General features: G+C 35.6%; 1 protein-coding gene across 1 annotated transcript in view; it reads left to right on the top strand.

Moving 5' to 3' along the window:
• The window catches only part of MCF2L (MCF.2 cell line derived transforming sequence like), a 353,557-nt gene that overhangs the window by 284,980 nt on the left and 43,445 nt on the right, over positions 1-25,132 (top strand). The window contains 10 exon segments of the mRNA XM_053707774.1: positions 1,740-1,832; positions 3,429-3,521; positions 4,128-4,253; positions 5,269-5,490; positions 6,455-6,547; positions 7,676-7,754; positions 10,730-10,796; positions 12,313-12,437; positions 12,663-12,755; positions 17,228-17,302. Coding sequence (XP_053563749.1) covers positions 1,740-1,832; positions 3,429-3,521; positions 4,128-4,253; positions 5,269-5,490; positions 6,455-6,547; positions 7,676-7,754; positions 10,730-10,796; positions 12,313-12,437; positions 12,663-12,755; positions 17,228-17,302 — 1,066 coding nt within the window.

Raw genomic sequence — 25,132 nt, 5'->3', positions numbered from 1 at the left:
CTGAAACTACGGGTTGCGGGGGTTCCCTCGCTTGCGCCGCAAATTACGATCTATATCGGATCACGCCCCTGATGTTTTCAGCTTGTGCCCAGTTGAGCATTCCTGCTCCTGCAACAAAGGATGTGGAGAGAATTAAGTAAATGTGATAATAGGTGTAAATTTGAAACTTGTTTTAAATTGTATGCTCTTTTTAAATCATGAAATAAAAATTTTGGGGTTCATCTCCCTTTAATCCATTTGAGCCAAAGCATCAGGGGTATACGGTATATGTGTGTATGACATGTAATTTAAATGCATTATACTGTAAAATAGTTCATTATAATTTTTTTCTATGCTTGTTTCTGCAATTCCGGTTGGTACAACGATACAGTTTTGCACGAAAGAAGAAGCTCATTAGTTTCAATGTTAAAAATAAAGCCTTTTTAGAAAACATGTGTTACAGTGTGAGACATTTTTTTTAAATGCACTATGGTGACCAGAGAAAAACCGCAGCCTTTTTTATGCAATATTTTAATATCCTGTACTGTTAATCTTGTTTCTAAACCAAAACCACGCCAAAATAAAAAAAAGGTTTTTTTAACAATAAATGCCCACTTCTGACACACATTTACTGTATACCCATAATGCCCCAGCTAAAATGTTTGATTAATTGATCTACAAGTTGTTCTATTCATTTGGAAGTGAGAAGGTTAATTTTGCTACACATGTAAACTGCATGTATCCATGTGAACACTTGTAACTTGTATTGTAAGGGATATTCATTGTAAATGGTCATTGTATTAGTGATTGGCTTTTGTATAAGGTGTAACTGGTATGTTTCTGGTAACCTCATAATTAGACATCAGGGTTTACTTTTAGTTCTGGTAAGTTGTACTCAAGCAAGACTAACACTCAATCAGGAGAACTTTACTTTCCGCTTATAAAACACGCACACAGATGATATTAATATACTCGCGGTACCAATTTCACTCAATTTACGCTAGAAATGTTTCGCAAAATAACTCCTGGGCATTGTGTGTTAGATTAACTAAGACTTGAGACAAGTGCTGTCACGCATACTTGGCAAAAAATATCTTTTATTCTAAAGGTCACAGTATAAGAACCTCTTCATATATTAATAAATAAACTTTATAAAATTAAATTAATCATTGGTAAGTGCAGTGGTCCTTTCTTACTAAATGGGACATAAAAGTCAATAGTAAGTTGTCTCTACAGTGCTAGTGTACTATTGCAATATACTTCTCTAGCCTTTCTTTGTACACTGAGATCAACCCTTCTAAAACAATTCCGCAAATTCTGTTGGTGCTCTACAAATAACAGATAATAATAATCACTGTGTGCTAATTTCCATTTAGTTTGCCACTTATTGGTTAAGACACACTCATTCATGTGTTTGACAGACTAATGCACTGCACATGTACACTGAGCAACATCAGTCTCAACTCCAAGTTCTCTACAGGATATGTGCACAGTGAGAAAGCTAAAATAGTCTCTTTAACAGACTTGCCAATTGAATCTAGATAACAGAATGCATCTCTTTCATAACACTATATATGATTTAGATATGCAGCTTACCTCAAAGCATACAAAATTATTAGCAATATTGTTATATATCACACAGTTTGAACAATGCCTAGTGTGTCATAAAGCAATTGTTTAAAAATGTATAGATATTTTGGCTTACTATAATGAATGTGGTGCCCTTAAACTAATAGATATTTCTCTTTCTTCAAATGAAGATGGAAGATTTCCAGATCTATGAAAAATACTGCCAAAACAAGCCGCGGTCTGAGAGTTTATGGCGGCAATGCTCAGATGCAACATTTTTTCAGGTAATTTGTGAAAAATGTGTATAAAAGAAACATTAAATCCCCAATAAACTGTTTTCTCTTAAATTACCTCTTAAAATTGTATTTAATCCCTTCTACCAAAAAAAGATTTGAGCACATACTATACAGTTAAAAATGCTGCTGTTGGACTTGAAGCTGGATTTACAGCCCAGGGGCCTGTAGGTACCAAAATCAGAAGCACTCACCGTTGTGCTGGTGACCTTAACTAAGATGGCCACCGGCAGTGAAATAACAGCACCACGCATGTGCGGCAGCCATCTTTGTTAAAACCACTGCAAGCATTGTGCATGCACGGGGGAAGCCGAGTGCCGTGCATGCATACTAATCTTTGTTAAGGTTGCTGCTCATGCACAGTACTGTTTAGGGGAAGCCGGGTGCTGCGCATGTGTACTAATCTTTAAGATCGCCACTCATGCGCACTTGCGTAGTGCTGTTATTTCACTGCTGTCAGCCTTCTTAGTTAAAGGGACACTGAACCCAATTTTTTTTCTTTCGTGATTCAGATAGAGCATGCAATTTTAAGCAACTTTCTAATTTACTCCTATTATCACATTTTATTCGTTCTCTTGCTATCTTTATTTGAAAAATAAGACATCTAAGCTTTTTTTTGGTTCAGTACTCTGGATAGCACTTTTTTATTGGTGGATGAATTTATCCACCAATCAGCAAGGACAACCCAGGTTGTTCACCAAAAATGGGCCCGCATCTAAACTTACATTCTTGCATTTCAAATAAATTAGAAAGTTGCTTAAAATGTCCTGCTCTATCTGAATCACAAAAGAAAAAAAATTGGGTTCAGTGTCCCTTTAAGGTTGCAGGCTGACCGGTATTCATAATACGCAGAGATAGGTGCACCTCTATTGAGGGTGCCTGTAGGCACATGCCTACTCTGCCTTATTATATATCCGGCCCTGGATGGACTGATCTAGCAATATGCTTCAGTCATTTCTTAGATAAGTATAGAAGCTTGTTTACATCTGCTACTTTTTGGCTGCGATCAATGTACATTAGATAAACATACTTAACGGGCTTTTCAAGGGATGTATTCCGGGGGTGTTCTGATTTAGGAAAGCCCACAAAACTTGCTAATAAAATGACAATTGTAAATACATTTAAAACATTTTGATGCAGTGATTAATATAATCTATGCTTATTATCATTATTACTCCTATTATCAAATTTTCTTTTTTCTCTTGCCATCTTTATTTGAAAAGCAGGAATGTAAAGCTTAGGAGCTAGCCCATTTTTGGCTCAGCACCTGGGTAGCACTTGCTGATTGGTGGCTAAATGTATCTACCAATAAGCCAGTGCTATCCAGGGTGCTGATCCTAAAATGGGCTGGCTCCTAAGCTTTAAATTCCTGCTTTTCAAATAAAGATAGCTAGAGAATGAAGACAAATTGATAATACGCGTAAATTAGAAAGTTGCTTAAAATTGCATGCTCTATCTGAAGCATGAAATAAAAAAATTGGTTTAGTATCCCTTTAAATAAAAAATGAGGTAACTGTCCATTTAACGCTATATAAAATATATCCTTTAAAGCTACAAAATTATTTTCTTCTGATTTGTGTATTGTAGGAGTGTCAGAGGAAACTTGATCATAAGTTAAGCCTGGACTCCTATTTACTGAAGCCTGTACAAAGAATAACAAAATACCAGCTGCTTTTAAAGGTAACAAGTGCAATTACTTTTTGACATATACTTGTATAGAGTATTTCACTTCAAAAGATGAACCTGACACACATTTATGTAAATATTGCATGGCAGCCAGAAAAATGAACCAAAAATGTAAAAATTTACGCTAACAATAAATGCTATGGTTTTTGTTATATTTCAACAATATTATTTAATATTTTAATAAAATAAAATTAAATGTGTACTGTGATGAGTATCACTAATAAGAAAAGACCTCCAGCTACAACAAAATTTAAAATGAAACATTATTCCATATCAGTGCAGGGTCCCACAGGTTAACAAGTGATGTTTCGGGCTCAATACTATCCCTTTATTCATGGAAGCATGAATACGTGTTAGTATTGAGCCCTTACCTGTGGGACCCTGCACTGATATGGAAAAAAGAGGTCCATTTTAAATTTGATTGCAGCTGGAGGTCTTTTCTTCTGTTGTGATTTTGATGGGCTTGGTAAGCCTCCTCCATGTTCCGCTGAAATAGAATGCTGTATCCTAACTGAATATTTGTTGCTACCATAATGAGTTTGCCAGTTTATATAGTGTTATAGACCCATTGCGTTATGGACGTTTTTTTGTGTATGTCAGGAAATGTTAAAGTACAGTAAAAACTGTGAAGGAGCTGAAGATCTGCAGGAAGCTCTGGCCTCAATCTTGGGCATTCTTAAAGCTGTCAACGATTCTATGCATCAGATTGCTATCACCGGATATGAGGTAAGTTACAAGTCTTACTCCCCTGATTTGGTTATGCGTGTCTATCATGCTAATACAGTTTGCTTTGCATTTCTGATAGCAAGTACAATTTTTACCAGTATTCTAGAAAAAAAATATTTTAAGAAAATCCTGGTGAGTATGTTTATCTTATCTGTCTTGACTGTGACGAATGAGGACTAGCTGTAAATGTGTTTGTTCCCTGCTCTAGGCACAGTGTAGTATGTAGCTGGGTCAGGTAATGTGCAGCATACTTACTTTACAGATTTGAGATACAGTCACTTCAGGGAGTGTGGAACAATTACAAATTCAGACATATTTTAAGGCAAAAGCAAGCACAATAAGTAATAAATGTATATCACAAAGTTGTTTTATTTCCATAAATTAAATATTTTCTATCGGTTACATTTTGATTTGAATTTCCCTGGTGCATGTGACTTTGACAAGTACAAAAGGTATCACATATTATGCACAACACCTTTGTAATATCAGGGTCAGCTAGGGTTGTCAGATGCCTAGTATTCAACCAGACAGTCCATTATTTTAGCTTGCTGTACAGTAAAATCTTTAAAGAAAAATTGACATTTCAGTGCCTAGTACTTTTGTGAAGTCCCTGTGTGTTAGCTAAATGAAAAGGCCTTCTATGCCTCAATGCATTACAAATATTTATCCAAAATAAGTAAGGGGCAGTCACAGGGGTTCAAATCCCCTTTGTTTACCTATGTTTCTGACAGCTAAATATGTAAAATTATTATTTTGTATGTTACTGGAAGCCAAGGGGTAAAATGACTGCTCAGATGTGGAACAAAATACATGTGGGATCAAGATTGGGGGCATTGTGTTACCCCACCAATCATCGTGCCCAGTCACCAATTTTTGTGGAGGAACGCTGGCAACCCTAGGGTCAGCAGATCATTTAATATCTGTTACTGAATCATTACACCCTGCTCATTGCTTTGATGTTTAAAGAGGATATGTACAATAAGACATTGTGAGTAATGATTTAATATTTTCTCAGGGAAACCTAAATGAACTTGGTAAACTTTTGATGCAAGGATCATTCAGTGTCTGGACAGATCATAAAAAGGGCCATTCAAAAGTGAAAGACCTAGCCAGGTTTAAACCGATGCAGAGACACTTATTCCTACATGAGAAGGCTGTGCTGTTCTGCAAGAAGAGGGAAGAAAATGGAGAGGGATATGAGAAGGCTCCATCCTACAGTTTCAAACATTCCTTAAACGTGAGTTCATGCTTCTGTCGTTCAAATGTCAAAACAGACATCCCCAATCTCTCCTGATAGCCAGAAAGCTAATTCCTTTAGGTACAGCACAGTAGCTCACAGCTTAGCTATTCACGTGCCATCTCTGCTTCCTAATTGGCTGCTTTCATTTGGTAATGACTCTTACCCTGTTACATGGGGTATATAGCATTATAAAATGCCTCTTATTGTGTTTTGTATTTTTTATGTTACAGCAAATAATGTTGATATTTTTTATGCCAAAGAAATAAAAATACAATATTTAAAACAAATGGAAACATTTTATTGCATTCATAATAGAAAATATTTAAAAAGGTTTTCCATGCAATTTCTGTAGTTACATCCTAATCTTTCTCTTCTGCTAATGCTACTTAAAAGGGACGGTAAGGTCAAAAACTAAATATGCATAGGTGCATTATAAGCATTTTTACAATATACTTTTATCAGCAAACATGCTTCTATTTAAAGTTACTACTGTTTTTCTGTAGCATACGCACATATCCTGTGAGGGCCCGTGCACCAGTATTCAGACAGTGTTGTGTATTGCTTCTGAAGACATACATTTTGTTATGTAAGCCACTGCTGACTCTCTGAGCATGCATGGTGTTTGAATACGGGTGTATCAGCCGTTTAACAGAATATGTGCGTATGCCACAGAAAAAGCGTAATAACTTTGAATAGAAGCATTTTTGCTAATGAAACTATATTGCAAAAATGCTTAGTTCAAATTGAAATGTACATTTAATTTTCAACCTTTCTATCCCTTTAAACAATCTGCATACAAAAGGCATTTTATAGAGAGTCTGGTTTGAATAATATAACATTTACTACAATATATCTGCACCTTTGGTTGTCATAGTAATGTGTATGTTGTTGTTTTTTTCCCCTGCCATAGCTAACGTGTTTATATTAATACTGCACTATGTGTCTTTTCTCTGTTTTCTAGATGACATCTGTTGGTATAACTGAGAATGTAAAAGGAGACAATAAGAAGTTTGAAATTTGGTACAATGCAAGAGAGGAAGTTTATATTGTGCAGGTAATTCATCATTATGGTTTATAATCAGCCTAAATATATTACTGTATGTTACCATGAGATGCAAACCTAAAGATGTAAAAGAAATGTGAGAACAGGGATTTGTGCATCTTAGACGTTCATTTAGACAGCAAACAATTGATTTTCCTTCAGTACAACCCAATGGATGTATTTGCAATGAAATACTTAAAGGGACATGAAAAGCAAATTTTTTCTTTCATGATTAAGGCAGAGCATTCAATTTTAAACAACTTAATTTACTTCTATTATCATATTTTACTTCTATTATCATATTTCCTATTATCATATTTTTTGTCAGATAGCAGGGACTTAGGCTCAGGAGTGTGCATGTGTCTGGTGCACTATATTTCACTATATTTGCACTATATTTCAGCAGTTTTGCAAGAATGTTTTCTATATGCAAGAGCACTAGATTGCAGCACTATTCCCTACCGTTTAGTTTTCCAGACACCTACCTAGGTATATCTTTAACAAAGAATATCATGGGAACAAGAAAATTTGATAGTAGAAATTAATTGGAAACTTTTATTTATTTATTTTTAAATTGTATGCTCTTAATCAGAAAGGAACATTTTTGAGTTTCATATCCCTTTAAGTTCACTTAAATGCACTGATAACTGATCCCAGGGGCATCTACACATGTAATTGTTGCACTTAATATATTATATACATCTGTTTTTTATAGCTCGTTTGATAGTATAAATTAAAATAATGCTAAATAGAATTGTGTGTAAAAGGTTTGAACTAGCATATTTATTGCACCTGGGCATATTGTAGATTTGTTGTTTAAATCCGCACATTATTAACTTAAAACACGAGTCAAGTAAACTTAAATACCTATAATCTACTGATGCTACTGATTTTACCATATAGTCTACACATGCAAGCACAACACACTATATCTCACACACGCATGCACACACGCATGCACACATACACACCAGGACATTTTCCCCTCATCTATTTTACACATACAAACATACAGAGTTATTAAAGATTAGTTGTGGGTCAAAGTTAATGTTGAAGAAGCAGTATAGTATAGACCTCCCATCTGTAGCTTTTCCAGTTGCTCATTAAGCTTGCTAGCTTCATACTCTTGTTTTTCAATAGGCACCTACCCCAGAAATAAAGGCAACCTGGGTAAATGAAATTAGAAAAGTGTTGACTAGCCAGCTGCAGGCATGCAGAGGTAAATGACAATTCTTCTAATTCCTACATACTCTTGTAGTGTCATCGTCTGTTCTAGTTAAAAAGCAGCTTATTCGTGGAACTCTGGAGACTTTTTTTTTGTTACACTTTTCCCAATGAATGTTTGGCATAAAATATAATAATGTTAGTACTAAAGAAAAAAAATACATATGCTGCTCAAACTTGCCCAAAATTTAGTATTTCTGCTGCCCCTAAAGAACTGTGTATAAACTGAGCACGTGTTACTTGGTGTCTTTCACTAAAACATTTTATTTTATTCACAATGAAATAAAGATATATATATTTTTTAAATGAAAAAGACCAGAGTGTAGAGTTATGTGCTAGGGACTTTGGCAAGTAACCCTGGCACTATTTGCACTACTTTGGGATATAAATTGGATTAGTGCTTTAAGTGCTGTGCTCTTACTGCAATTACATTCTTCAGTAATGTTCCACAGTGCATGCATAAGAACATATAGTATTTTCACTCTGTAAATTCTATAGCTATAGTGACATGGTTCCCTGTAATGTAAAGTCTACTGCATTATCCAGCACAGGATGGAATCCCTGAGCTACCCAACTCTAGCAGTGAACAGCCAGTTTGGTCCCTAAAGGGCTACTAAAACCAAGTTTTTTATTTCATGATTCAGATAGAGCATGCAATTTTAAGCATTTTTCTAATTTACTCCTATTATCAACTTGTATTTGTTCTCTTGCTATCTTTATTTAAAAAAGCAGGACTCTAAGCTTAGCAGCTGGGTTTTTTATTTTTAGTTTAGAACCCTGGGTAGCACTTGCTGATTGGTGGTTACATTTAGCCACCAATCAGTAAGCGCTACCCAGGTGCTGAACAAAAATGTGCCGGCTCCTAAGCTTACAGTTTTGCTTTTCAAATAAAGGTACAAAGAGAACAAAGAAAAACTGATAATAGGAGTAAATTAGAAAGTTGCTTAAAATTCCCTGCTCTATCTGAATCATGAAATAAAAAATGTGGGTTTAGTATCCCTTTAATGGCGTTCATCTTCAGAGTGTTGGCCATACTCTTTATGTTCTGAAGAGATATATATATATAGAATATATTAAAAACATGGCTCCTAGCTTTTTCTCTTTTGTTATAAACAGTCATTCCTCCTATTGTTTTATTAAACATTTATGAATTTGTAACATATAGCTCAACTCAACAAACTAAATCACTTCTATCATTTTTTTAGACATTTAGGGACTCTGGGTGCTTTTGGTGGGTTTTGAGCTGTTCCAGAAGGCTTAGGAATATGACTAGATGTCAGCAGTGAGTGTGCTCTGCGATTGTGGTTCTAGAGTGAGTTCATTGTTGGTTTTGCATCATTCTCATGAATGAGTGCCAGGATCACAAAATATACAGATTACATTTATTTCTATTGGATTTGAAGGTTTGTCTGTGTAGGCATTGGTTGGCTGAGAAGGTTTTTTGAAGATCCCTTTGCACCGAGCCAGCTTAATTTGCTCAGTGATTGAGTGGATTTTAGAGTTTCCTTTCTGTTTGAAAGTCTGCTATTTGTTCATTCTGGAAGGAGATCTGGTACTTTAGTAGACCAGGTAGAGGAAGTTTATGGTTGATTTAACTAGTTTTGATCTGATCTATCAGCTCATCTGTGTCTGTACTGATAAAGACAGCATTGTGAATTGAAGAGTACTTTATTGACACAACATTAAAGTAATATATTACAGCAAAACATTTATCTAAAACCATGAATCATATAGAGGGTATGGTGTATGGCTTGTCAAATTTTAGTCCTGCGACACTCTGGGAAATATTTTGCCACACTCCTGATGGTTGAGTTTTCAGCAGAACAAACAAGTAAGTTGTCTTCTGTAATTAGCATTCATCAAACTGTATCAATGTTTATGTTGTTTAAGCAGTAAACATAAATTAAAGTGATGGTAAATTTCAGAATGTAAGAACGTTGCAATGAAAAATATTAGTGTACAAGCAAAACTGCATATATATATAAATATATTAATTTCATCTTTTGGATGGGCTGTGACATAGTGAGCAGTCCCATCCACTCTCTACATAAGGGCTATCAAAGGGCTGCACTTCAAGAGTGTCATACGACACACACACTGATTGGGTGTTCATTGGAACTGTCATAATTTATCCCAGTGGGCCGTTACGTTATAACATTACTATAGACACAGATTTAACCCCTTTCAAGGATAGATTTTTAAACAAAGTATACATTTTTTTAATAGCAAATATTACATATATGGCATTTGAATAGCTAAAGTTTACCATCAGTTTAAATAGTCATTCTGGGGGAAAATGCAAAAACAAAGAAAACAAAAATGGTTTCCAGAGTGCTTTGAAAAAGCATTAAGTCCCAACATATGCATTTCTAGCATCTGACAGTGCAGCCCTAGAGATGTCAGGTGCTGCAGACATTGCTAACATGCAATAAGCTGTAAGCAGTGCTACTCCAACATATGATGTTTATGTATCTTTTCACCATTAGGTTTACTCGTTAAAGGGAATGTAAACTTGAGTGTCCTCGCTCAAGTCATAGTAAATCATTTAAAAAATGAGCTAGACTTTAATTCATAAAATCTGTAATATATACAGATCTTCTTAGATATTTACATTTTAATGCAGGAACGATAACCGCCGTTCCTCCGCCCACCGTTGTCTTCAGTTGGTTGACAGATGACTCATCTGCAATCAACTAACCCGGGGGCAACATCGATTAGTTGATTGCACATGAGTCATCTGTCAATCAAGTGAAAACTATAGTGGGCGGAGGAACGGTGGTTATCATTCCTGCATTAAAATGTAAATATCTAAGAAGATCTGCATAAATTACAGATTTCATGAATTAAAGTCTAGCTCATTTTTTAATTATATCCTATGACTTGAGCGAGTAATCTCAGGTTTACCTTCACTTTAAATAAAAAGAAATAAATGCCACATGTTCTATTTTTGATCTTTGTATTTTCTTTAAGAAGCCAGTCAGCACAAATCCCTGGAACAAACATTCAGTTCACCATTACCAGCACCATCTAGTACTAGGTAAGTATATAAAGTTAAAAAAAAAACATTTTTTATTGATGTAATTGCTTTTTTATATCAATTGTAAATAAATGTGCTATAGCCCATAAGCTATCAAATAATGATCAATAAGTATGTGATATGCAAACTGGATTTCTACAATCAACTGGTTGTTCTAAAATTGCCTGGGTTGAAGGCAAACCAAATATTGGGGGTCCTTTCCATAATATCTTTAGGGTCACCCAAAATATTATATAAATGAACATAATTAGTTACAAAATATCAGCAGCCTATGTAATATACAGTATTACATGAAGTTAGAATAAACATATACATTAAACCTCTTCACATACAGCAGAAACAGGGAAATATAACTCCAGTAAGTGATGAAGAGAAGTCACAGAGGGAAGCTGAGCACAGCTTTATTTAAAAGAAACATAAATGTGGGTGTTGATAACCATAGTGACATCCAAACGCCAGCTTCTTCTTTAAGCTATATTGGGTGTCTGTCTGATTGGTTATAGGTAACAGACTTTTTGTTGTCTTCCAATTAACACATCAACCAAGTAATTAAAACTTTCTAAATACATTAACTTGTTTGCTGCAATTGTTTTTCAGTAGGCAAACTATTCCCACTACTTGCTTTATTTTGGAAGAGCCAATCTGGATTTCTCACTAGACAAAGGTTGCCACTGTCATTTTCATAAGATACCACAAAGCAATAGCAGTTTTGCTGCCCCCTCTGCTGCAGTCAGTTAGGGACAGATGTGTATCAGGGTTAGGCTAATGAATACTTCAGTGTGCTCCCTCAATTTAAAAAAAAAATGCATAATTGGACATTGGACAGTTAGTACAATTTCAAGTTGTTTTATGTCTCCTAGACTGATTGCAACCCTGAAGTACTTAAGTTGGACTCTCCTGAGAGGTCTAAGACTGCATTATTGTTGTAATACTAAAGTAATATCCTGTGCATCTGCATTATAACAAGGATTAAAGGACCAGTCAACACAGTAGATTTGCATAATCAACAAATGCAAGATAACAAGACAATGCAATAGCAATTTGTCTGAACTTCAAATGAGTAGTAGATTTTTTTTTCTGACAATTTTAAAAGTGATGTATTTTTCCACTCCCCCTGTACCATGTGACAGCCATCAGCCAATCACAAATGCATACATGTACCATGTGACAGCCTCCAGCCATTCACAAATGCATACACACTTATTCTTGCACATGCTCAGTAGTAGCTGATGACTCAAAAAGTTTAAATATAAAAAGACTGTGCACATTTAGTTAATGGAAGTAAATTGGAAAGTTGTTTAAAGTGGCATGCTCTATCTGAATAATGAAAGTTTAATTTTGATTGAGTGTTCCTTTAACAGTAAGAAATTGTATAGTCATTAATGAATATATAGCATGATAGCCCATGTGCCCACCACTCTACAGCAGTTATTTCACAGATTTGCTATCAAATCTGAAATTTGAGGTATGCGTGCTGAAATCTTTTTTTTTTTTTTCCTGTGCTCTCATTGTCCAGTCCCATAAGAAGCAAGTCAGGGAAGATAAAGAAATTGGAGGAGAGAAAAACTGAACCTCTGATTAGTCCAGAAGCTCATTCTCCTTCTTCAGCAACATTACCAAAGTACCTTGAGAGAAATAGAGGTAAGTCCTGTTATGAATTAGTTGCAGACTTTCTAGGAGCAGATCTGCACTCACTTGTCTTGCACAACATTATACAAATTAGCACAAAAAGGAAAGTGATTACCCTGGGAATGTTTCCTGCTTATGCATTCACCTTTGTTCCCTGTTCTTTTTCCTGCTGGCTTGTGTGTTTGTTTGTTTTCCACAAGGGTCTTCCTGTCTTTTCTATCTTTCTCTCACTTCTAGATGGCACAGTTACTAGTCCTACCTCAGAATCTTCTGCAATGTCAAAAAAGCGCTTCACTTTGCAGGCTTTTCCTAACCTCAAAACTCAGAAAGGTAAAACTAGCTTGATGCAGTGTACAGATCTTCTGATCACACTTTAATTGCATTCTGCTGCTTAACTTACAATGACAATCAGTTGTACATCTTCTACAGCTGCATAAAGCAATATATTGCTACCATCCTTGTCTTAATATCTTATAAAAGCTGTGGCTCCTCCTCTAACGCTGCTGAATCTGTTGGCTCTCTACAGAATAGGGTATTTTCAAATGTGTTCCAGTTATCTATTCTAACTAAAAGTATATTATGTTTTTATAGTGATTGAGAAGTGTTACTATCCACCAAAATAGGTGTGAGAGTTGTCCTTATCAGCCAATGAGCTAGCTCTCCCTAAGTATCAGTTCTGCACAAACACTCACTTCCTGTTAGATTCCATATAAATCTAAACAGCTTGAATTTAACATTTTCGTTATTCAAAGACAAACATTTTAACATGGCTAATTGCTGTTCTTTTATTGACTTGATTTTTTTGCTTATTGTTCATTTACATTCAACATTATATAAAAAAAAATTTAATTTTTTTTCCTTCTGTTATTTGGCCTCCAGAGGGCTGTCATGACCAAATTTCTTTTGGTCAGCTGTGTGTTAACTGTACTAAATAAAAGCTGTTGTGATTCATAGCAGCAAGGTGAGGATTGATTTATATTCTCCTTCTTGTTTTCTTTCCTCTTCTGTTTCCGATCAAAGGAAATGTAACAATGGCAGTCCTCTGGGGGGCGGCGAAAAATGAAAAACACACAAAATATCTTAAGGGGCAATAAACTTCTAAAATCTATACTTTGCATATGAAAGAACATTATTTAAAACTGTTGTTGTCTTTTTTAAAGAGGAATTAGTTGATTGAAATAATATAAAACTACCAGGAAGTGCACGACTATACAGAACCCTAGGGACATATTTCTGACTGGACAACGTCCTCTGCTCTGTTGGGGCGTTTCATTGTTATACAATGCATTTTAAAATAATTTCTTATAGATGCAACAAACTTGAAAAAAATATGTAATTGAAAGTGCAATACCATGGCCACAGAGGGGCACTAATGAGTCTTATTTCAAATGTCACCTGTGTTTTGATTTTGTTTTGTTCTTGTGAGAAGCTGAGATGTTTCTAACCTCAGTGGACAAAAGAAAGATTAGCATACTTAGCAATGCCAATTTATTGTTTATTTGACATTAATTCTGCAGTAATGCATAGCCTCTCGCATACTAACTCACGCCTGTGGTATTTACCTAACCTTTTTACAATTTGTATTCATCTAACAGTTCTAAACCATGGTCATGTGCGTTCTGAAGCAGTTACCTTTGAGTCTGTCTACAATGGTCAATAGTTTGTAAACATTTTGTGTCAAAAGTGATGTTACCGACAATCGGGTTAAAAAAAAATCACGTCACGGATTAGCTTTACACAAATGTTATATAAGTATTTCCAGCTAACGTGATATTTTTTATATATTTTATTACAATTTTAATATATTTGAATGATGCTGTTTTTTTAAAGACAGTTCTTTTTTACAGTATTTAATTTATTGCACCTATTTAAGTTCTGCACTTGTTTTGGAAATTTGAAGCTGGAATACTTATGCATCTGTGCCATGCTTTTAATGCACAGTTAGTGAATATTTCTCACATTTTTAGAAAGACTGTATATAATTCACAACAATGCAGGGGAAACATGAGTAATTGCATAATTATTGTATGTCACCTTAAAGCACAAAGAAGCATTTAGCAGTGATCAGTTCTGGATTTAAAGGTAGTTTTTAAAGGAATATGAAACCCAAAAAATGTATTTTGTTATTCAGACAGAGCATACCATTTTTAAAAAGTTTCCAATTTACTTCTATTATCAAATTTGTTTCATTCTCATGATATTCTGGGCTGAAGAGATACCTAGGTAAGCATCTGGCGCACTACATGGCAGGAAATAGGGCTGCCATCTAGTGCTCTTGTAAATGGATAACTCTTGCAAAACTGCTGCCATATAGTGCGCTAGAAATGGGCCAGCTCCTAAGCATAGAACCCAGCTTTTAAATAAAAGACACCAAGATAACAAAGAAAAAATTATAATAGAAGTAAATTAGAGAGCTGTTTGAAATCAGATGCTCTATCTAAATCATGAAAGGAAATTCTTGGGTTTCATATCCCTTTAACGCGAAGCATAACTTGTGTTCTTCACTCTGAGTTGTGCTCAGCAGGTAAGAACTGCCAAACCAGTATCACAAACAGCAATGCTTCAATAGGAAGACTCCAGCCAAATTGCTTCAGTATTATCATTCTATGAGAAGAACAAGTAACTTTGATTACAAATAATGGATTAAAATTGCTGACAAAAAACAGCATGTGTGGGGGTTTTTTTCTTCTAAATTTTCTTTTTTTTTTTTTCTTTTGGAAGTCCAATCCTTTTTTTGGAATTACCCTTCTAGCTTGTGTCAAAACACTGCTCTGTGTAGAACACCTTCATGAGAGCTGATTTACAACAGTGACACTCTTGGCAGGGCCTTCCATCCCGTTGTCTCCCATAATTGTTACCTTGCATATTAGACCCATCTTGTGTTTAGTGCTGCTGTTGGCGCTCTACAAATAACTGATCATTATACTTACAAAAAACAAAATTGTACTTCCAAAAAAAAATAGGATTTTATTTGTAATTAAAGATTTCTATTCTAAACAAAATGGTATTTCCAAAAACTGCTGGGAGTTAGCTATAAACCTTTAGTAAACCAGTGACAAGAGGCATAGAAGTACAGCCAGCAATCTCTAGTTAAACCCTAGCAGTGTATTGCTGCCTACCTAAGTATTTAGATTTTGCTGTCCTTTTAACTCTGAAAATTGTTTATCTCAGGCCTAAAAACTGAAAGAGAACATCATAGCCATCACAGACCTGACCTTGCCACATGCCCCCCTTAATTTGCAAGTTCAAATTGGCTTCTTCAAATAAGGAAAGTGGTGGTTTGAATTTGATAATTGAAAAACAATACCAACAAACTTAGTTTTAACTCGTTTAACATAGTTCAGACTCTATATATTGAAAGACTACAGAAAAGATGTTGTAATTACAAGGTGTTTACTGTCCCTTTAATAGGTTTTTACTAAAAGTTATTTTGCACTTTATTAATAAGCTGAGTATTCACGTGTGCCCATTCACTGTAGGAACTTTGACTAGAATCTTCCTTTAGATGTAATCCTTAAAGAATGTCTTCATTAATGCTAAAAAGAATGAATAATGCTTTCATATGAATGTTGGAAATTAGAGGTTAACACGCTCATAAAGTTACATTATTGGTAGCCGTACATAGCACTGCATTTTACACCATGTGGTTTTCTCAACCAAAAAAAAAAAATAATCTAGAAAACCTTCTAAAAAGTGTAACAGTTGCTTAAAGTGACATGATACCCACGTGTTGAAGCACTTCAAAGTGATGCAGCATAGTTGAAAAAAGCTAACTAGAAAATATCACCTTGGTTTAAAAAAAGAAGATATTTTACCTCAAAATTTCCTACATATTCACATCCCACTTTAAGGAGACTTTAAAGTGAAGGTCAATTTTCATCAATGAGTGCCCGGTTTTTAAAAATACTTTTAAAATCAGGGGCACTTTCATTGATGAAAATTAACATTGCACTGGATTTGAAGAAATACTTACCTTTTACTTCTGCAAAGCCGGATCGACGATCTCCCTCCTTCTTCTTCCTGCTGTAGACAACAGCAATGACGAAACTGGCTTCCTCCAATCACAGCCAGGCATCACGAGCTGGACGCTCTGGGGTGCAAGCCATGATTGGAGGAAGCCGGTTTTTGTCATTTCTGACGTCAGTACAGAGGAACTGAGGCTGAGATCGGCGATCCGGTTTTGCAGGAGAAAAAGGTAAGTATTTCTTAAAATCTAGTGAAATGTTAATTTTCATCAATGAAAGTGCCCCTGTTTTAAAAAGTATTTTTAAAAACCGGGCACTCATTGATGAAAATTGACCTTCACTTTAAGCTAAAATTCAGGATGCTAGTCTTGGGACTTGCAAGGGAGTGTGCATCTGGCATGTGCATGCACAGTAAGGTTACTTTCAACTTAAGGAAGTTTACTATGAAATCTCACAAGATTTCAGTGAAATCTTATGAGATCACAGTAAATCATGACCTCAGCACTGCTAATGCTAAATGGCTATCGCTGCTTTTTGTTTTGTTTTTTCAACTTGGAGCTGGACAACAGTTCACAGAGCACTTTTTCATGTGAGCTGAAGACATTTTGAGGTAAAATATCTAACCTTTTTACACAGAGATGTCCGCTTTTTACAGTTATGCTTTTAAGTGATTTAGCATATGAGTATTATGTCCCTTTAACAGATGCTTGGAAAATTGCCTTTTAATTTAAATCATTTTATGATAAACTCAAAGGTATTACATGACATTTTCCCTATCCTTTCCAGTTCTTCAATACCTATTCTTTCTCTGTTTTTTACCCGTTCATCCTTCTGCAGCTTCTCCTACCAGCCCTGACAAAAAAGCTAAACGTCATGAAGTAAAGAGTGACCCAACTCCCTTTGGTTTAAGAGGTAGAGTGATACAACTTTCATTTCTTTGTGCTAACCACCGACTTTACAGTTTGTTTTGCAGCTTTCTTCAGCTGTTCAGATTCTTATAGATTGTAAAAACTAACACTTTTTTAAATTGTTTGTGTTAGCTACGTTATTCTGTACATTACTGTTTATTTGTGCATATGATTGAGGTAAGTTATAGCTAAAGACTACAGTGCAGTGAGGGAGACAACTTTATGTAAGCTGGAAGTACAGGGCCCAGTGCAGGGTGGTCCTTTTGAGTGACATACCAGGGCTGAATTTACACTGCTGGAGCCCCTAGGCATACGATAATTAGATTACTTTTTAACCCTAATTCTCCTCAGTGATATCACCAATAATATGGTCCTTCAGTTTTGCCACACACACACATTTATCCACATACTCCCAGCATATCTTTTTAAGCAACTTTTCAAGATCTTTAATATTGAAATGGCTGATTTAACTTTTTTTTTTTTTACTCAGACCAGCTTTGCCTGTAGGGCCCAATGCAGATCCCAAAGCATATGTACCTGTTGATTGGTGCTTAAAGGGACAGTATCACACTCATTTTATATAACTGCATGTAATAGACACTACTATAAAGAATACGATGCACAGATACTGATATAAAAATCCAGTATAAAACTGTTTAAAAAGTACTTAGAAGTTCTTAGTTTAGCTCTGTTGAAAAGGCAGTTGGAAAGCCCACTGCAAGTGGGAAATAAGACACTTTTCCCCCCTCCCCCTTCTTTTGCATATGAAAAGACCCTTTACACAAACAGGAGCAAGCTGGAGAAGGTAGCTGACGGTATTCACATAAAACTTTGGGGCTTGGTTAGGAGTCTGAAAATCAGAGCAATGTTATTTAAAAATAAGCAAAACTATACATTTTTTAAAAAAAACAAAACTTTATGGGCTATATAAATAGATCATCTACAAAACATTTATGCAAAGAAATAATTAGTGTATAATGTCCCTTTAAGATCTGAGCGCACACTTGATTTCACAAGCAAATTAGTGCACCTCACCAATCCATGGCTTCCTATGCTCCTGGATCAGAATCTAGTGCAGAACTTGGAAGCTAACTAACAAGTGCATACACAGCATCCCAAACCAGCATTTTTAAATGAGTTATTTTAAACATTATGCTGAATCAGTACAGCCCACCTCTCTTTGTGTCAGAATGCTCCGTATCAGAACAGCCTATATATTTCTCAGTACAGTTCCTGACTGAAGAAACTGGGTAACCAAGTGTACGAAACATAAAATCTAAGATGAGGATTTTATCATCTCGCTACCAAGGAAATTATATTGTTGTTATAATGTAATAAGTATACTAAATATATTTTAATATACCTGTATATTTGGTTGAATATATATATATAGTTTATCTACATTTGATTATTCATATAAAAATAAATTTGTCAAGATTAATTACAATATTCTTCTATATATATTTCTGTGAATTAAAAATGAAGAACTATAATATTTAATCTGTTTGTTTATTTTTTTAAACCCCTCAAACTAGAATGTTTGTCACAGTGCACCATTACCCAGCATTCATTTTCTACCTTTTTCCATTAGTTACATAAAAGTCCAATAAGTAATAAAATTGTTGATGACATAGTTCATTATTATCAAAATTGTTTATTATAGGCCATACCTTTATGTAAATCTGTCATATTTTTGCCCAAAAACAAATATTTGTGTAGCAGGTGGGTTTGGTGGGAGGGTTAATTGATTTTACGGCTAAACACAAGTCTAAACACAAGTCTGTACTTCCTACTAGTTTCAAAATCAAAATAAAGCAGCTTTTTGATATTTTTTTTCATGCAAGGAAATATTTTAGCATGAATGAATAGTGCTCCTACGTATGCATAATAGTCCTTTTTAGTTCAATGTACCTTTGAAAGGGTCAAGTATTCTAGAACTTATCAGAAGTTCTTTTGCAGATACAAGTTCCGTGTTTTTGTTGACCAAGTCTAAATGGCTTAGCACATCTCACCTCACCTCAGCAGACCTTCGTAGACGAGGTACCAGAACAAGGTTGATTTTGTGTGGTTTGCAGTGGGTAGCAGTAACCTTTGTCTTTATTTGTACTTGGAATGGTGGCTGAAGCATTTAAAGCAATGTTGCTTTTTATTAACACTATAGAGTTTTTTTTTTTGTTTGTTTTTTACGCATCTAGTGAATATAAGTATAACATTTTCTATCAAGCCTTGCATTAGGAGCAAAATCTGTCACATGAATAGGTTAGGGGTTGATGCTGCATCAATACACTATGGAGTATATTTTAATATGTTAAGAAGAGTTGAGTAAGTGTTTTTATATTTAATATAGAGGCTATAAATGCTTTATTGGTACTGCAGCACTAATACTGGGTATATTTGCATAAGCAGAGTGCCATTTCCTCTTTCTCTAAAATGCGTGTTGATATTATTATTACTTATTTGTATTGTATAGAGCTGCACACTTGGCTGTGTTTATTAGTAGCCTTCATTATGGCCTGATAAACCATGATACAAAAGATTTTTTTAAATGCGCCCATGAAAAGATTTATGGTGGTTTCATATAGGTTTGATGGTCAGGTGTCCACATACCATATAGTGTATACAGAGTGGAGTACATATACTTCTAATACAAATACTGACTCAATCTTATTGTGGCCCAGTTTATATTGATGTTGTAAACTGTGTATTCTGGTGGCAACATAAAACATCTCCATAGACATTAAAGGCCACTAGGAGCATGAAAAAACAGCCCTATCAGAGCTTTAATACCTCCCACGCTCCCAGAATCCCTTAAAGGGATACTGAACCCAAATTATTTCATGATTCAGATAGAGCATGTAATTTTAAGCAACTTTCTAATTTACTTCTATTATCAATTTTTCTTCGTTCTCTTGCTATCTTTATTTGAAAAAGAAGGCATCTAAGCTAAGGAGAAAAATATAAAGAAAAGCGACAGTTACCTAGCACTCTTTGAACAATATAAATAATATATATAGTGTAATAGGGAGAATCACCCAGGTCAGGTTAATTAAAACATAACATTTATTTAGATTAAATTAATATATACAATAGAATGTATAGGGTGTGTGTGGTGTATTAAAACTTAGAGTAAAACTCTAGCCTTTGAGGAAAGGCATTAACTGGGGGACGTTATCCGCTAAATTTTGAAACTTATTTGATTTTTATGGGACACTGTCCCTATCTCCACACAGACCGGTGCTCACTAGAGCTCTCTATGCACTTTGCAGTTAATAATGTTGATGGGGTCAATCCCCTTTTTAGTTAATTTTCTGGCATTGAGCTTCTCTTACTAGTTTGCCCTGGAACTGTGTGGGGGATAGTACTGTTATCTATTGTTTATGTGGATATTAGTCTCCCTCTTTACAAGTTTTACTCTAAGTTTTAATACACCACACACACCCTATACATTCTATTGTATATATTAATTTAATCTAAATAAATGTTATGTTTTAATTAACCTGACCTGGGTGATTCTCCCTATTACACTATATATATTATTTATATTGTTCAAAGAGTGCTAGGTAACTGTCGCTTTTCTTTATATTTTTCTCCTTAGCTTAGATGCCTTCTTTTTCAAATAAAGATAGCAAGAGAACGAAGAAAAATTGATAATAGAAGTAAATTAGAAAGTTGCTTAAAATTACATGCTCTATCTGAATCATGAAATAATTTGGGTTCAGTATCCCTTTAAGGGATTCTGGGAGCGTGGGAGGTATTAAAGCTCTGATAGGGCTGTTTTTTCATGCTCCTAGTGGCCTTTAATGTCTATGGAGATGTTTTATGTTGCCACCAGAATACACAGTTTACAACATCAATATCCCTATCCTCCCTTATTTGAATATGTTGATCACTTGTGGATCTGACTACCAGATCTGGATCTCATTCCTTTATTGGCTATTGATCAGTAGGGGCCTTCAAATGAATCTTATCCCATTTGATTAATCCTTTTAAATCTAAGCTAAGGAGCCAGCAAATGTTTGGTTCACCACCATTGGTTTACCACCATGGACAGCACTTGTTTATTGGTGCTGTCCAATCAGCAAGGACAACCCAGGTTGTTAACCAAAAATGGGCCGGCATCTAAACTTACATTCTTGCTTTTCAAAGAAACATACCAAAAGAATGAAGAAAATTTGATAATAGGAGTAAATTAGAAAGTTGCTTAAAATTGCATGCTCTATCTGAATCACGAAATAAACATTTTGGGTTCCTTGTCCCTTTAATGAAATTTGTGTCCTTTCTACGAAGGACAGATGGAAAAACAAAAGTTTCAAACAGGAAGTTAACGTTATCTCCCAATATGGAGATGTCACAGGCATCCCAGGTGAAACGTAGATTTATCTGCCAATCCCCTTGTCTACAGTGTGCTGATCCTTGTGAGATGTTACAGACCCTCCCAGCTGAAATGTGGATTTATCTGGAAGTTTCTCTGTTAATCTGGAGGACATATCTACTGATAATTTAAACCTCTCAGCTATTGTGTACAGTGTAAATATATTCCTATGTGTCCACCTACTCCGCAGTGTATAACTCGTGCTAAGTCTGTGTCTAATCCTGGAGAGGGTCTTGCAGCGCTGCCCTTAATTCAGATTGTTCAGGGATCTACAGCTCACCACTGATATAACTAGTGAACTACAGTCTACTATATGCTAGTGAACTACAGTATCTGACCAAAGTTAAAATGCACATAGATTAAATACATATTTGAATAGAAACATATTTACAATTTACAAATCTTGGAAAAAATGCTTCTAGTAAAAGTTATAACTGTTTCATTGTTAGCATTTTTCTCTGCAGATGCATGTGTAGCATACCTAGATATTCTCAGTGCCAGTGAGGCTTGTATCATGTCAGTAATGATGCAAATTGAGTCATTACTTAAAGGGACACTGAACCCAAAAAAAATTTTTGTGATTCAGATAGAGCAACAATTTTAACAAACTTTCTAATTTACTCCTATTATCAATTTTTCTTCATTCACTTGCTATCTTTATTTGAAAAAGAAGGCATCTAAGCTTCTTTTTTGGTTCAGACTCTGGACAGCACTTTTTTATTGGTGGATGAATTTATCCTCCAATCAGCAAGAACAAACAGGTTATTCACCAAAAATGGGCCGGCATCTAAACTTACATTCTTCCATTTCAAATAAAGATACCAAAAGAATGAAGAAAATTTGATAATAGGAGTAAATTAGAAAGTTGCTTAAAATTGCATGCTCTATCTGAATCATGAAAGAAAAAATTTGGGTTCAGTGCCCCTTTAATGATAAAGGCGCCTTAGACAATGAGCAAGGGCTGTGTTTAAAATACTGGTGCACTGAGAATACTTAAGTACACTCTTGAAATGGCTATATCTCTTGCTAGAAGTATTTTTTTCTATTACATGTATATTGCAAAAATGCTTCTATTCAAAACTGAAATGCACCTGTGTGCATTCCAGTTTTGTCAAGAATGTCCCTTTAATGGAGATACTAGTTGTTACCACCAGTTTACACAGTTTACAATAGCAATGCAAACCTGACATATGTGTTTAAACCCTGTAGACATATATAGACTGAGATGACACATAACGGGCAGTTTTTCTACCTCTTATTTTTCTTGTCTAAAAAATGTTACTCTCATTTATAGGGCTCCATTTGACAACAGGCAGGCAGACAAGGTTACCTGTCACGAAGCTCGTCTGCCCAGCCTTGCGGCCAACAGTATGCTGCCCACATTTAACATTGCACAATACATTGATTGTGCAATGCCGCACTCTGCTTGTGCACGCAGACAATTGTGTGCAAGAGAGGGCTGTCAAACGGATTGGCATGATTGCGATCCGCAACCTAAAGTGTCGCAGAGAGGTTAAGTAGCAGCGATCACAACCTCTGTCTTTTGAAATGTAAAACTTATTGACTATCAACTTCACTAATGCAACCAACATAACAGCAAATTGGCACTGTTTTTCTTGTTAGTTGTGATGTAAAAGAGTGGGTGCCATTAGTAATTGTAGTAAGGTTTATGGATTTGGGATTTACTGATAAAAGTCCATCCGCATTCCTCCAAGTTGTGTGTTGTAAATAAATATGCATTGTAAACCCAAAGCTTAAAGGGACACTCAAGTCAAAATTAAACTTTCATTATTCAATTATAAACAACTTTCCAATTTACTTCCATTAACAAAATGTGCACAGTCTTTTTATGTTAAACGTTTTAAATCACCAGCTCCTACTAGTAAACCTGCTACACCCAGATGTACTCTTATGCTTGGTTTGTCTAGCTTGTCTAGTAAACCTGCTACACCCAGATGTACTCTTATGCTTGGTTTGTCTAGCTTGTCTAGTAAACCTGCTACACCCAGATGTGCTTTTATGCTTGGTTTGTCTAGTAAACCTGCTACACCCAGATGTACTCTTATGCTTGGTTTGTCTAGTAAACCTGCTACACCCAGATGTACTCTTATGCTTGGTTTGTCTAGCTTGTCTAGTAAACCTGCTACACCCAGATGTGCTTTTATGCTTGGTTTGTCTAGTAAACCTGCTAACCCAGATGTACTCTTATGCTTGGTTTGTCTAGTAAACCTGCTACACCCAGATGTACTCTTATGCTTGGTTTGTTTAGTAAACCTGCTACACTCAGATGTACTCTTATGCTTGGTTTGTCTAGTAAACCTGCTACACCCAGATGTACTCTTATGCTTGGTTTGTCTAGCTTGTCTAGTAAACCTACTACACCCAGATGTACTCTTATGCTTGGTTTGCCTAGCTTGTCTAGTAAACCTGCTACACCCAGATGTACTCTTATGCTTGGTTTGTCTAGTAAACCTGCTACACCCAGATGTACTCTTATGCTTGGTTTGTCTAACTTGTCTAGTAAACCTGCTACACCCAGATGTACTCTTATGCTTGGTTTGTCTAGCTTGTCTAGTAAACCTACTACACCCAGATGTACTCTTATGCTTGGTTTGTCTAACTTGTCTAGTAAGCCTGCTACACCCAGATGTACTCTTATGCTTGGTTTGTCTAGCTTGTCTAGTAAACCTGCTACACCCAGATGTACTTTTATGCTTGGTTTGTCTAGTAAACCTGCTACACCCAGATGTACTCTTATGCTTGGTTTGTCTAGTAAACCTGCTACACCCAGATGTACTCTTATGCTTGGTTTGTCTAGTAATCCTACTACACCCAGATGTACTCTTATGCTTGGTTTGTCTAGTAAACCTGCTACACCCAGATGTACTCATATGCTTGGTTTACCTAGCTTGTCTAGTAAACCTGCTACACCCAGATGTACTCTTATGCTTGGTTTGACTAACTTGTCTAGTAAGCCTGCTACACCCAGATGTACTCTTATGCTTGGTTTACCTAGCTTGTCTAGTAAACCTGCTACACCCAGATGTACTCATATGCTTGGTTTGACTAGCTTGTCTAGTAAATCTGCTACACCCAGGTGTACTCTTATGCTTGGTCTACCTAGCTTGTCTAGTAAACCTGCTATACCCAGATGTACTCTTATGCTTGGTTTGTCTAGCTTGTCTAGTAAACCTGCTACACCCAGATGTACTCTTATGCTTGGTTTGTCTAGCTTGTCTAGTAAACCTGCTACACCCAGATGTACTCTTATGCTTGGTTTGTCTAGCTTGTCTAGTAAACCTGCTACACCCAGATGTACTCTTATGCTTGGTTTGACTAACTTGTCTAGTAAACCTGCTACACCCAGATGTACTCTTATGCTTGGTTTGTCTAGCTTGTCTAGTAAATCTGCTACACCCAGATGTACTCTTATGCTTGGTTTGTCTAGTAAACCTGCTACAC

Source organism: Bombina bombina, chromosome 3 (assembly GCF_027579735.1).
Source record: "Bombina bombina isolate aBomBom1 chromosome 3, aBomBom1.pri, whole genome shotgun sequence".
Classification (NCBI taxonomy): Eukaryota; Metazoa; Chordata; class Amphibia; order Anura; family Bombinatoridae; genus Bombina; species Bombina bombina.
The sequence above is the reverse complement of the archived record's forward strand: the minus strand, read 5'-3'. Positions and strand labels throughout refer to the sequence as shown.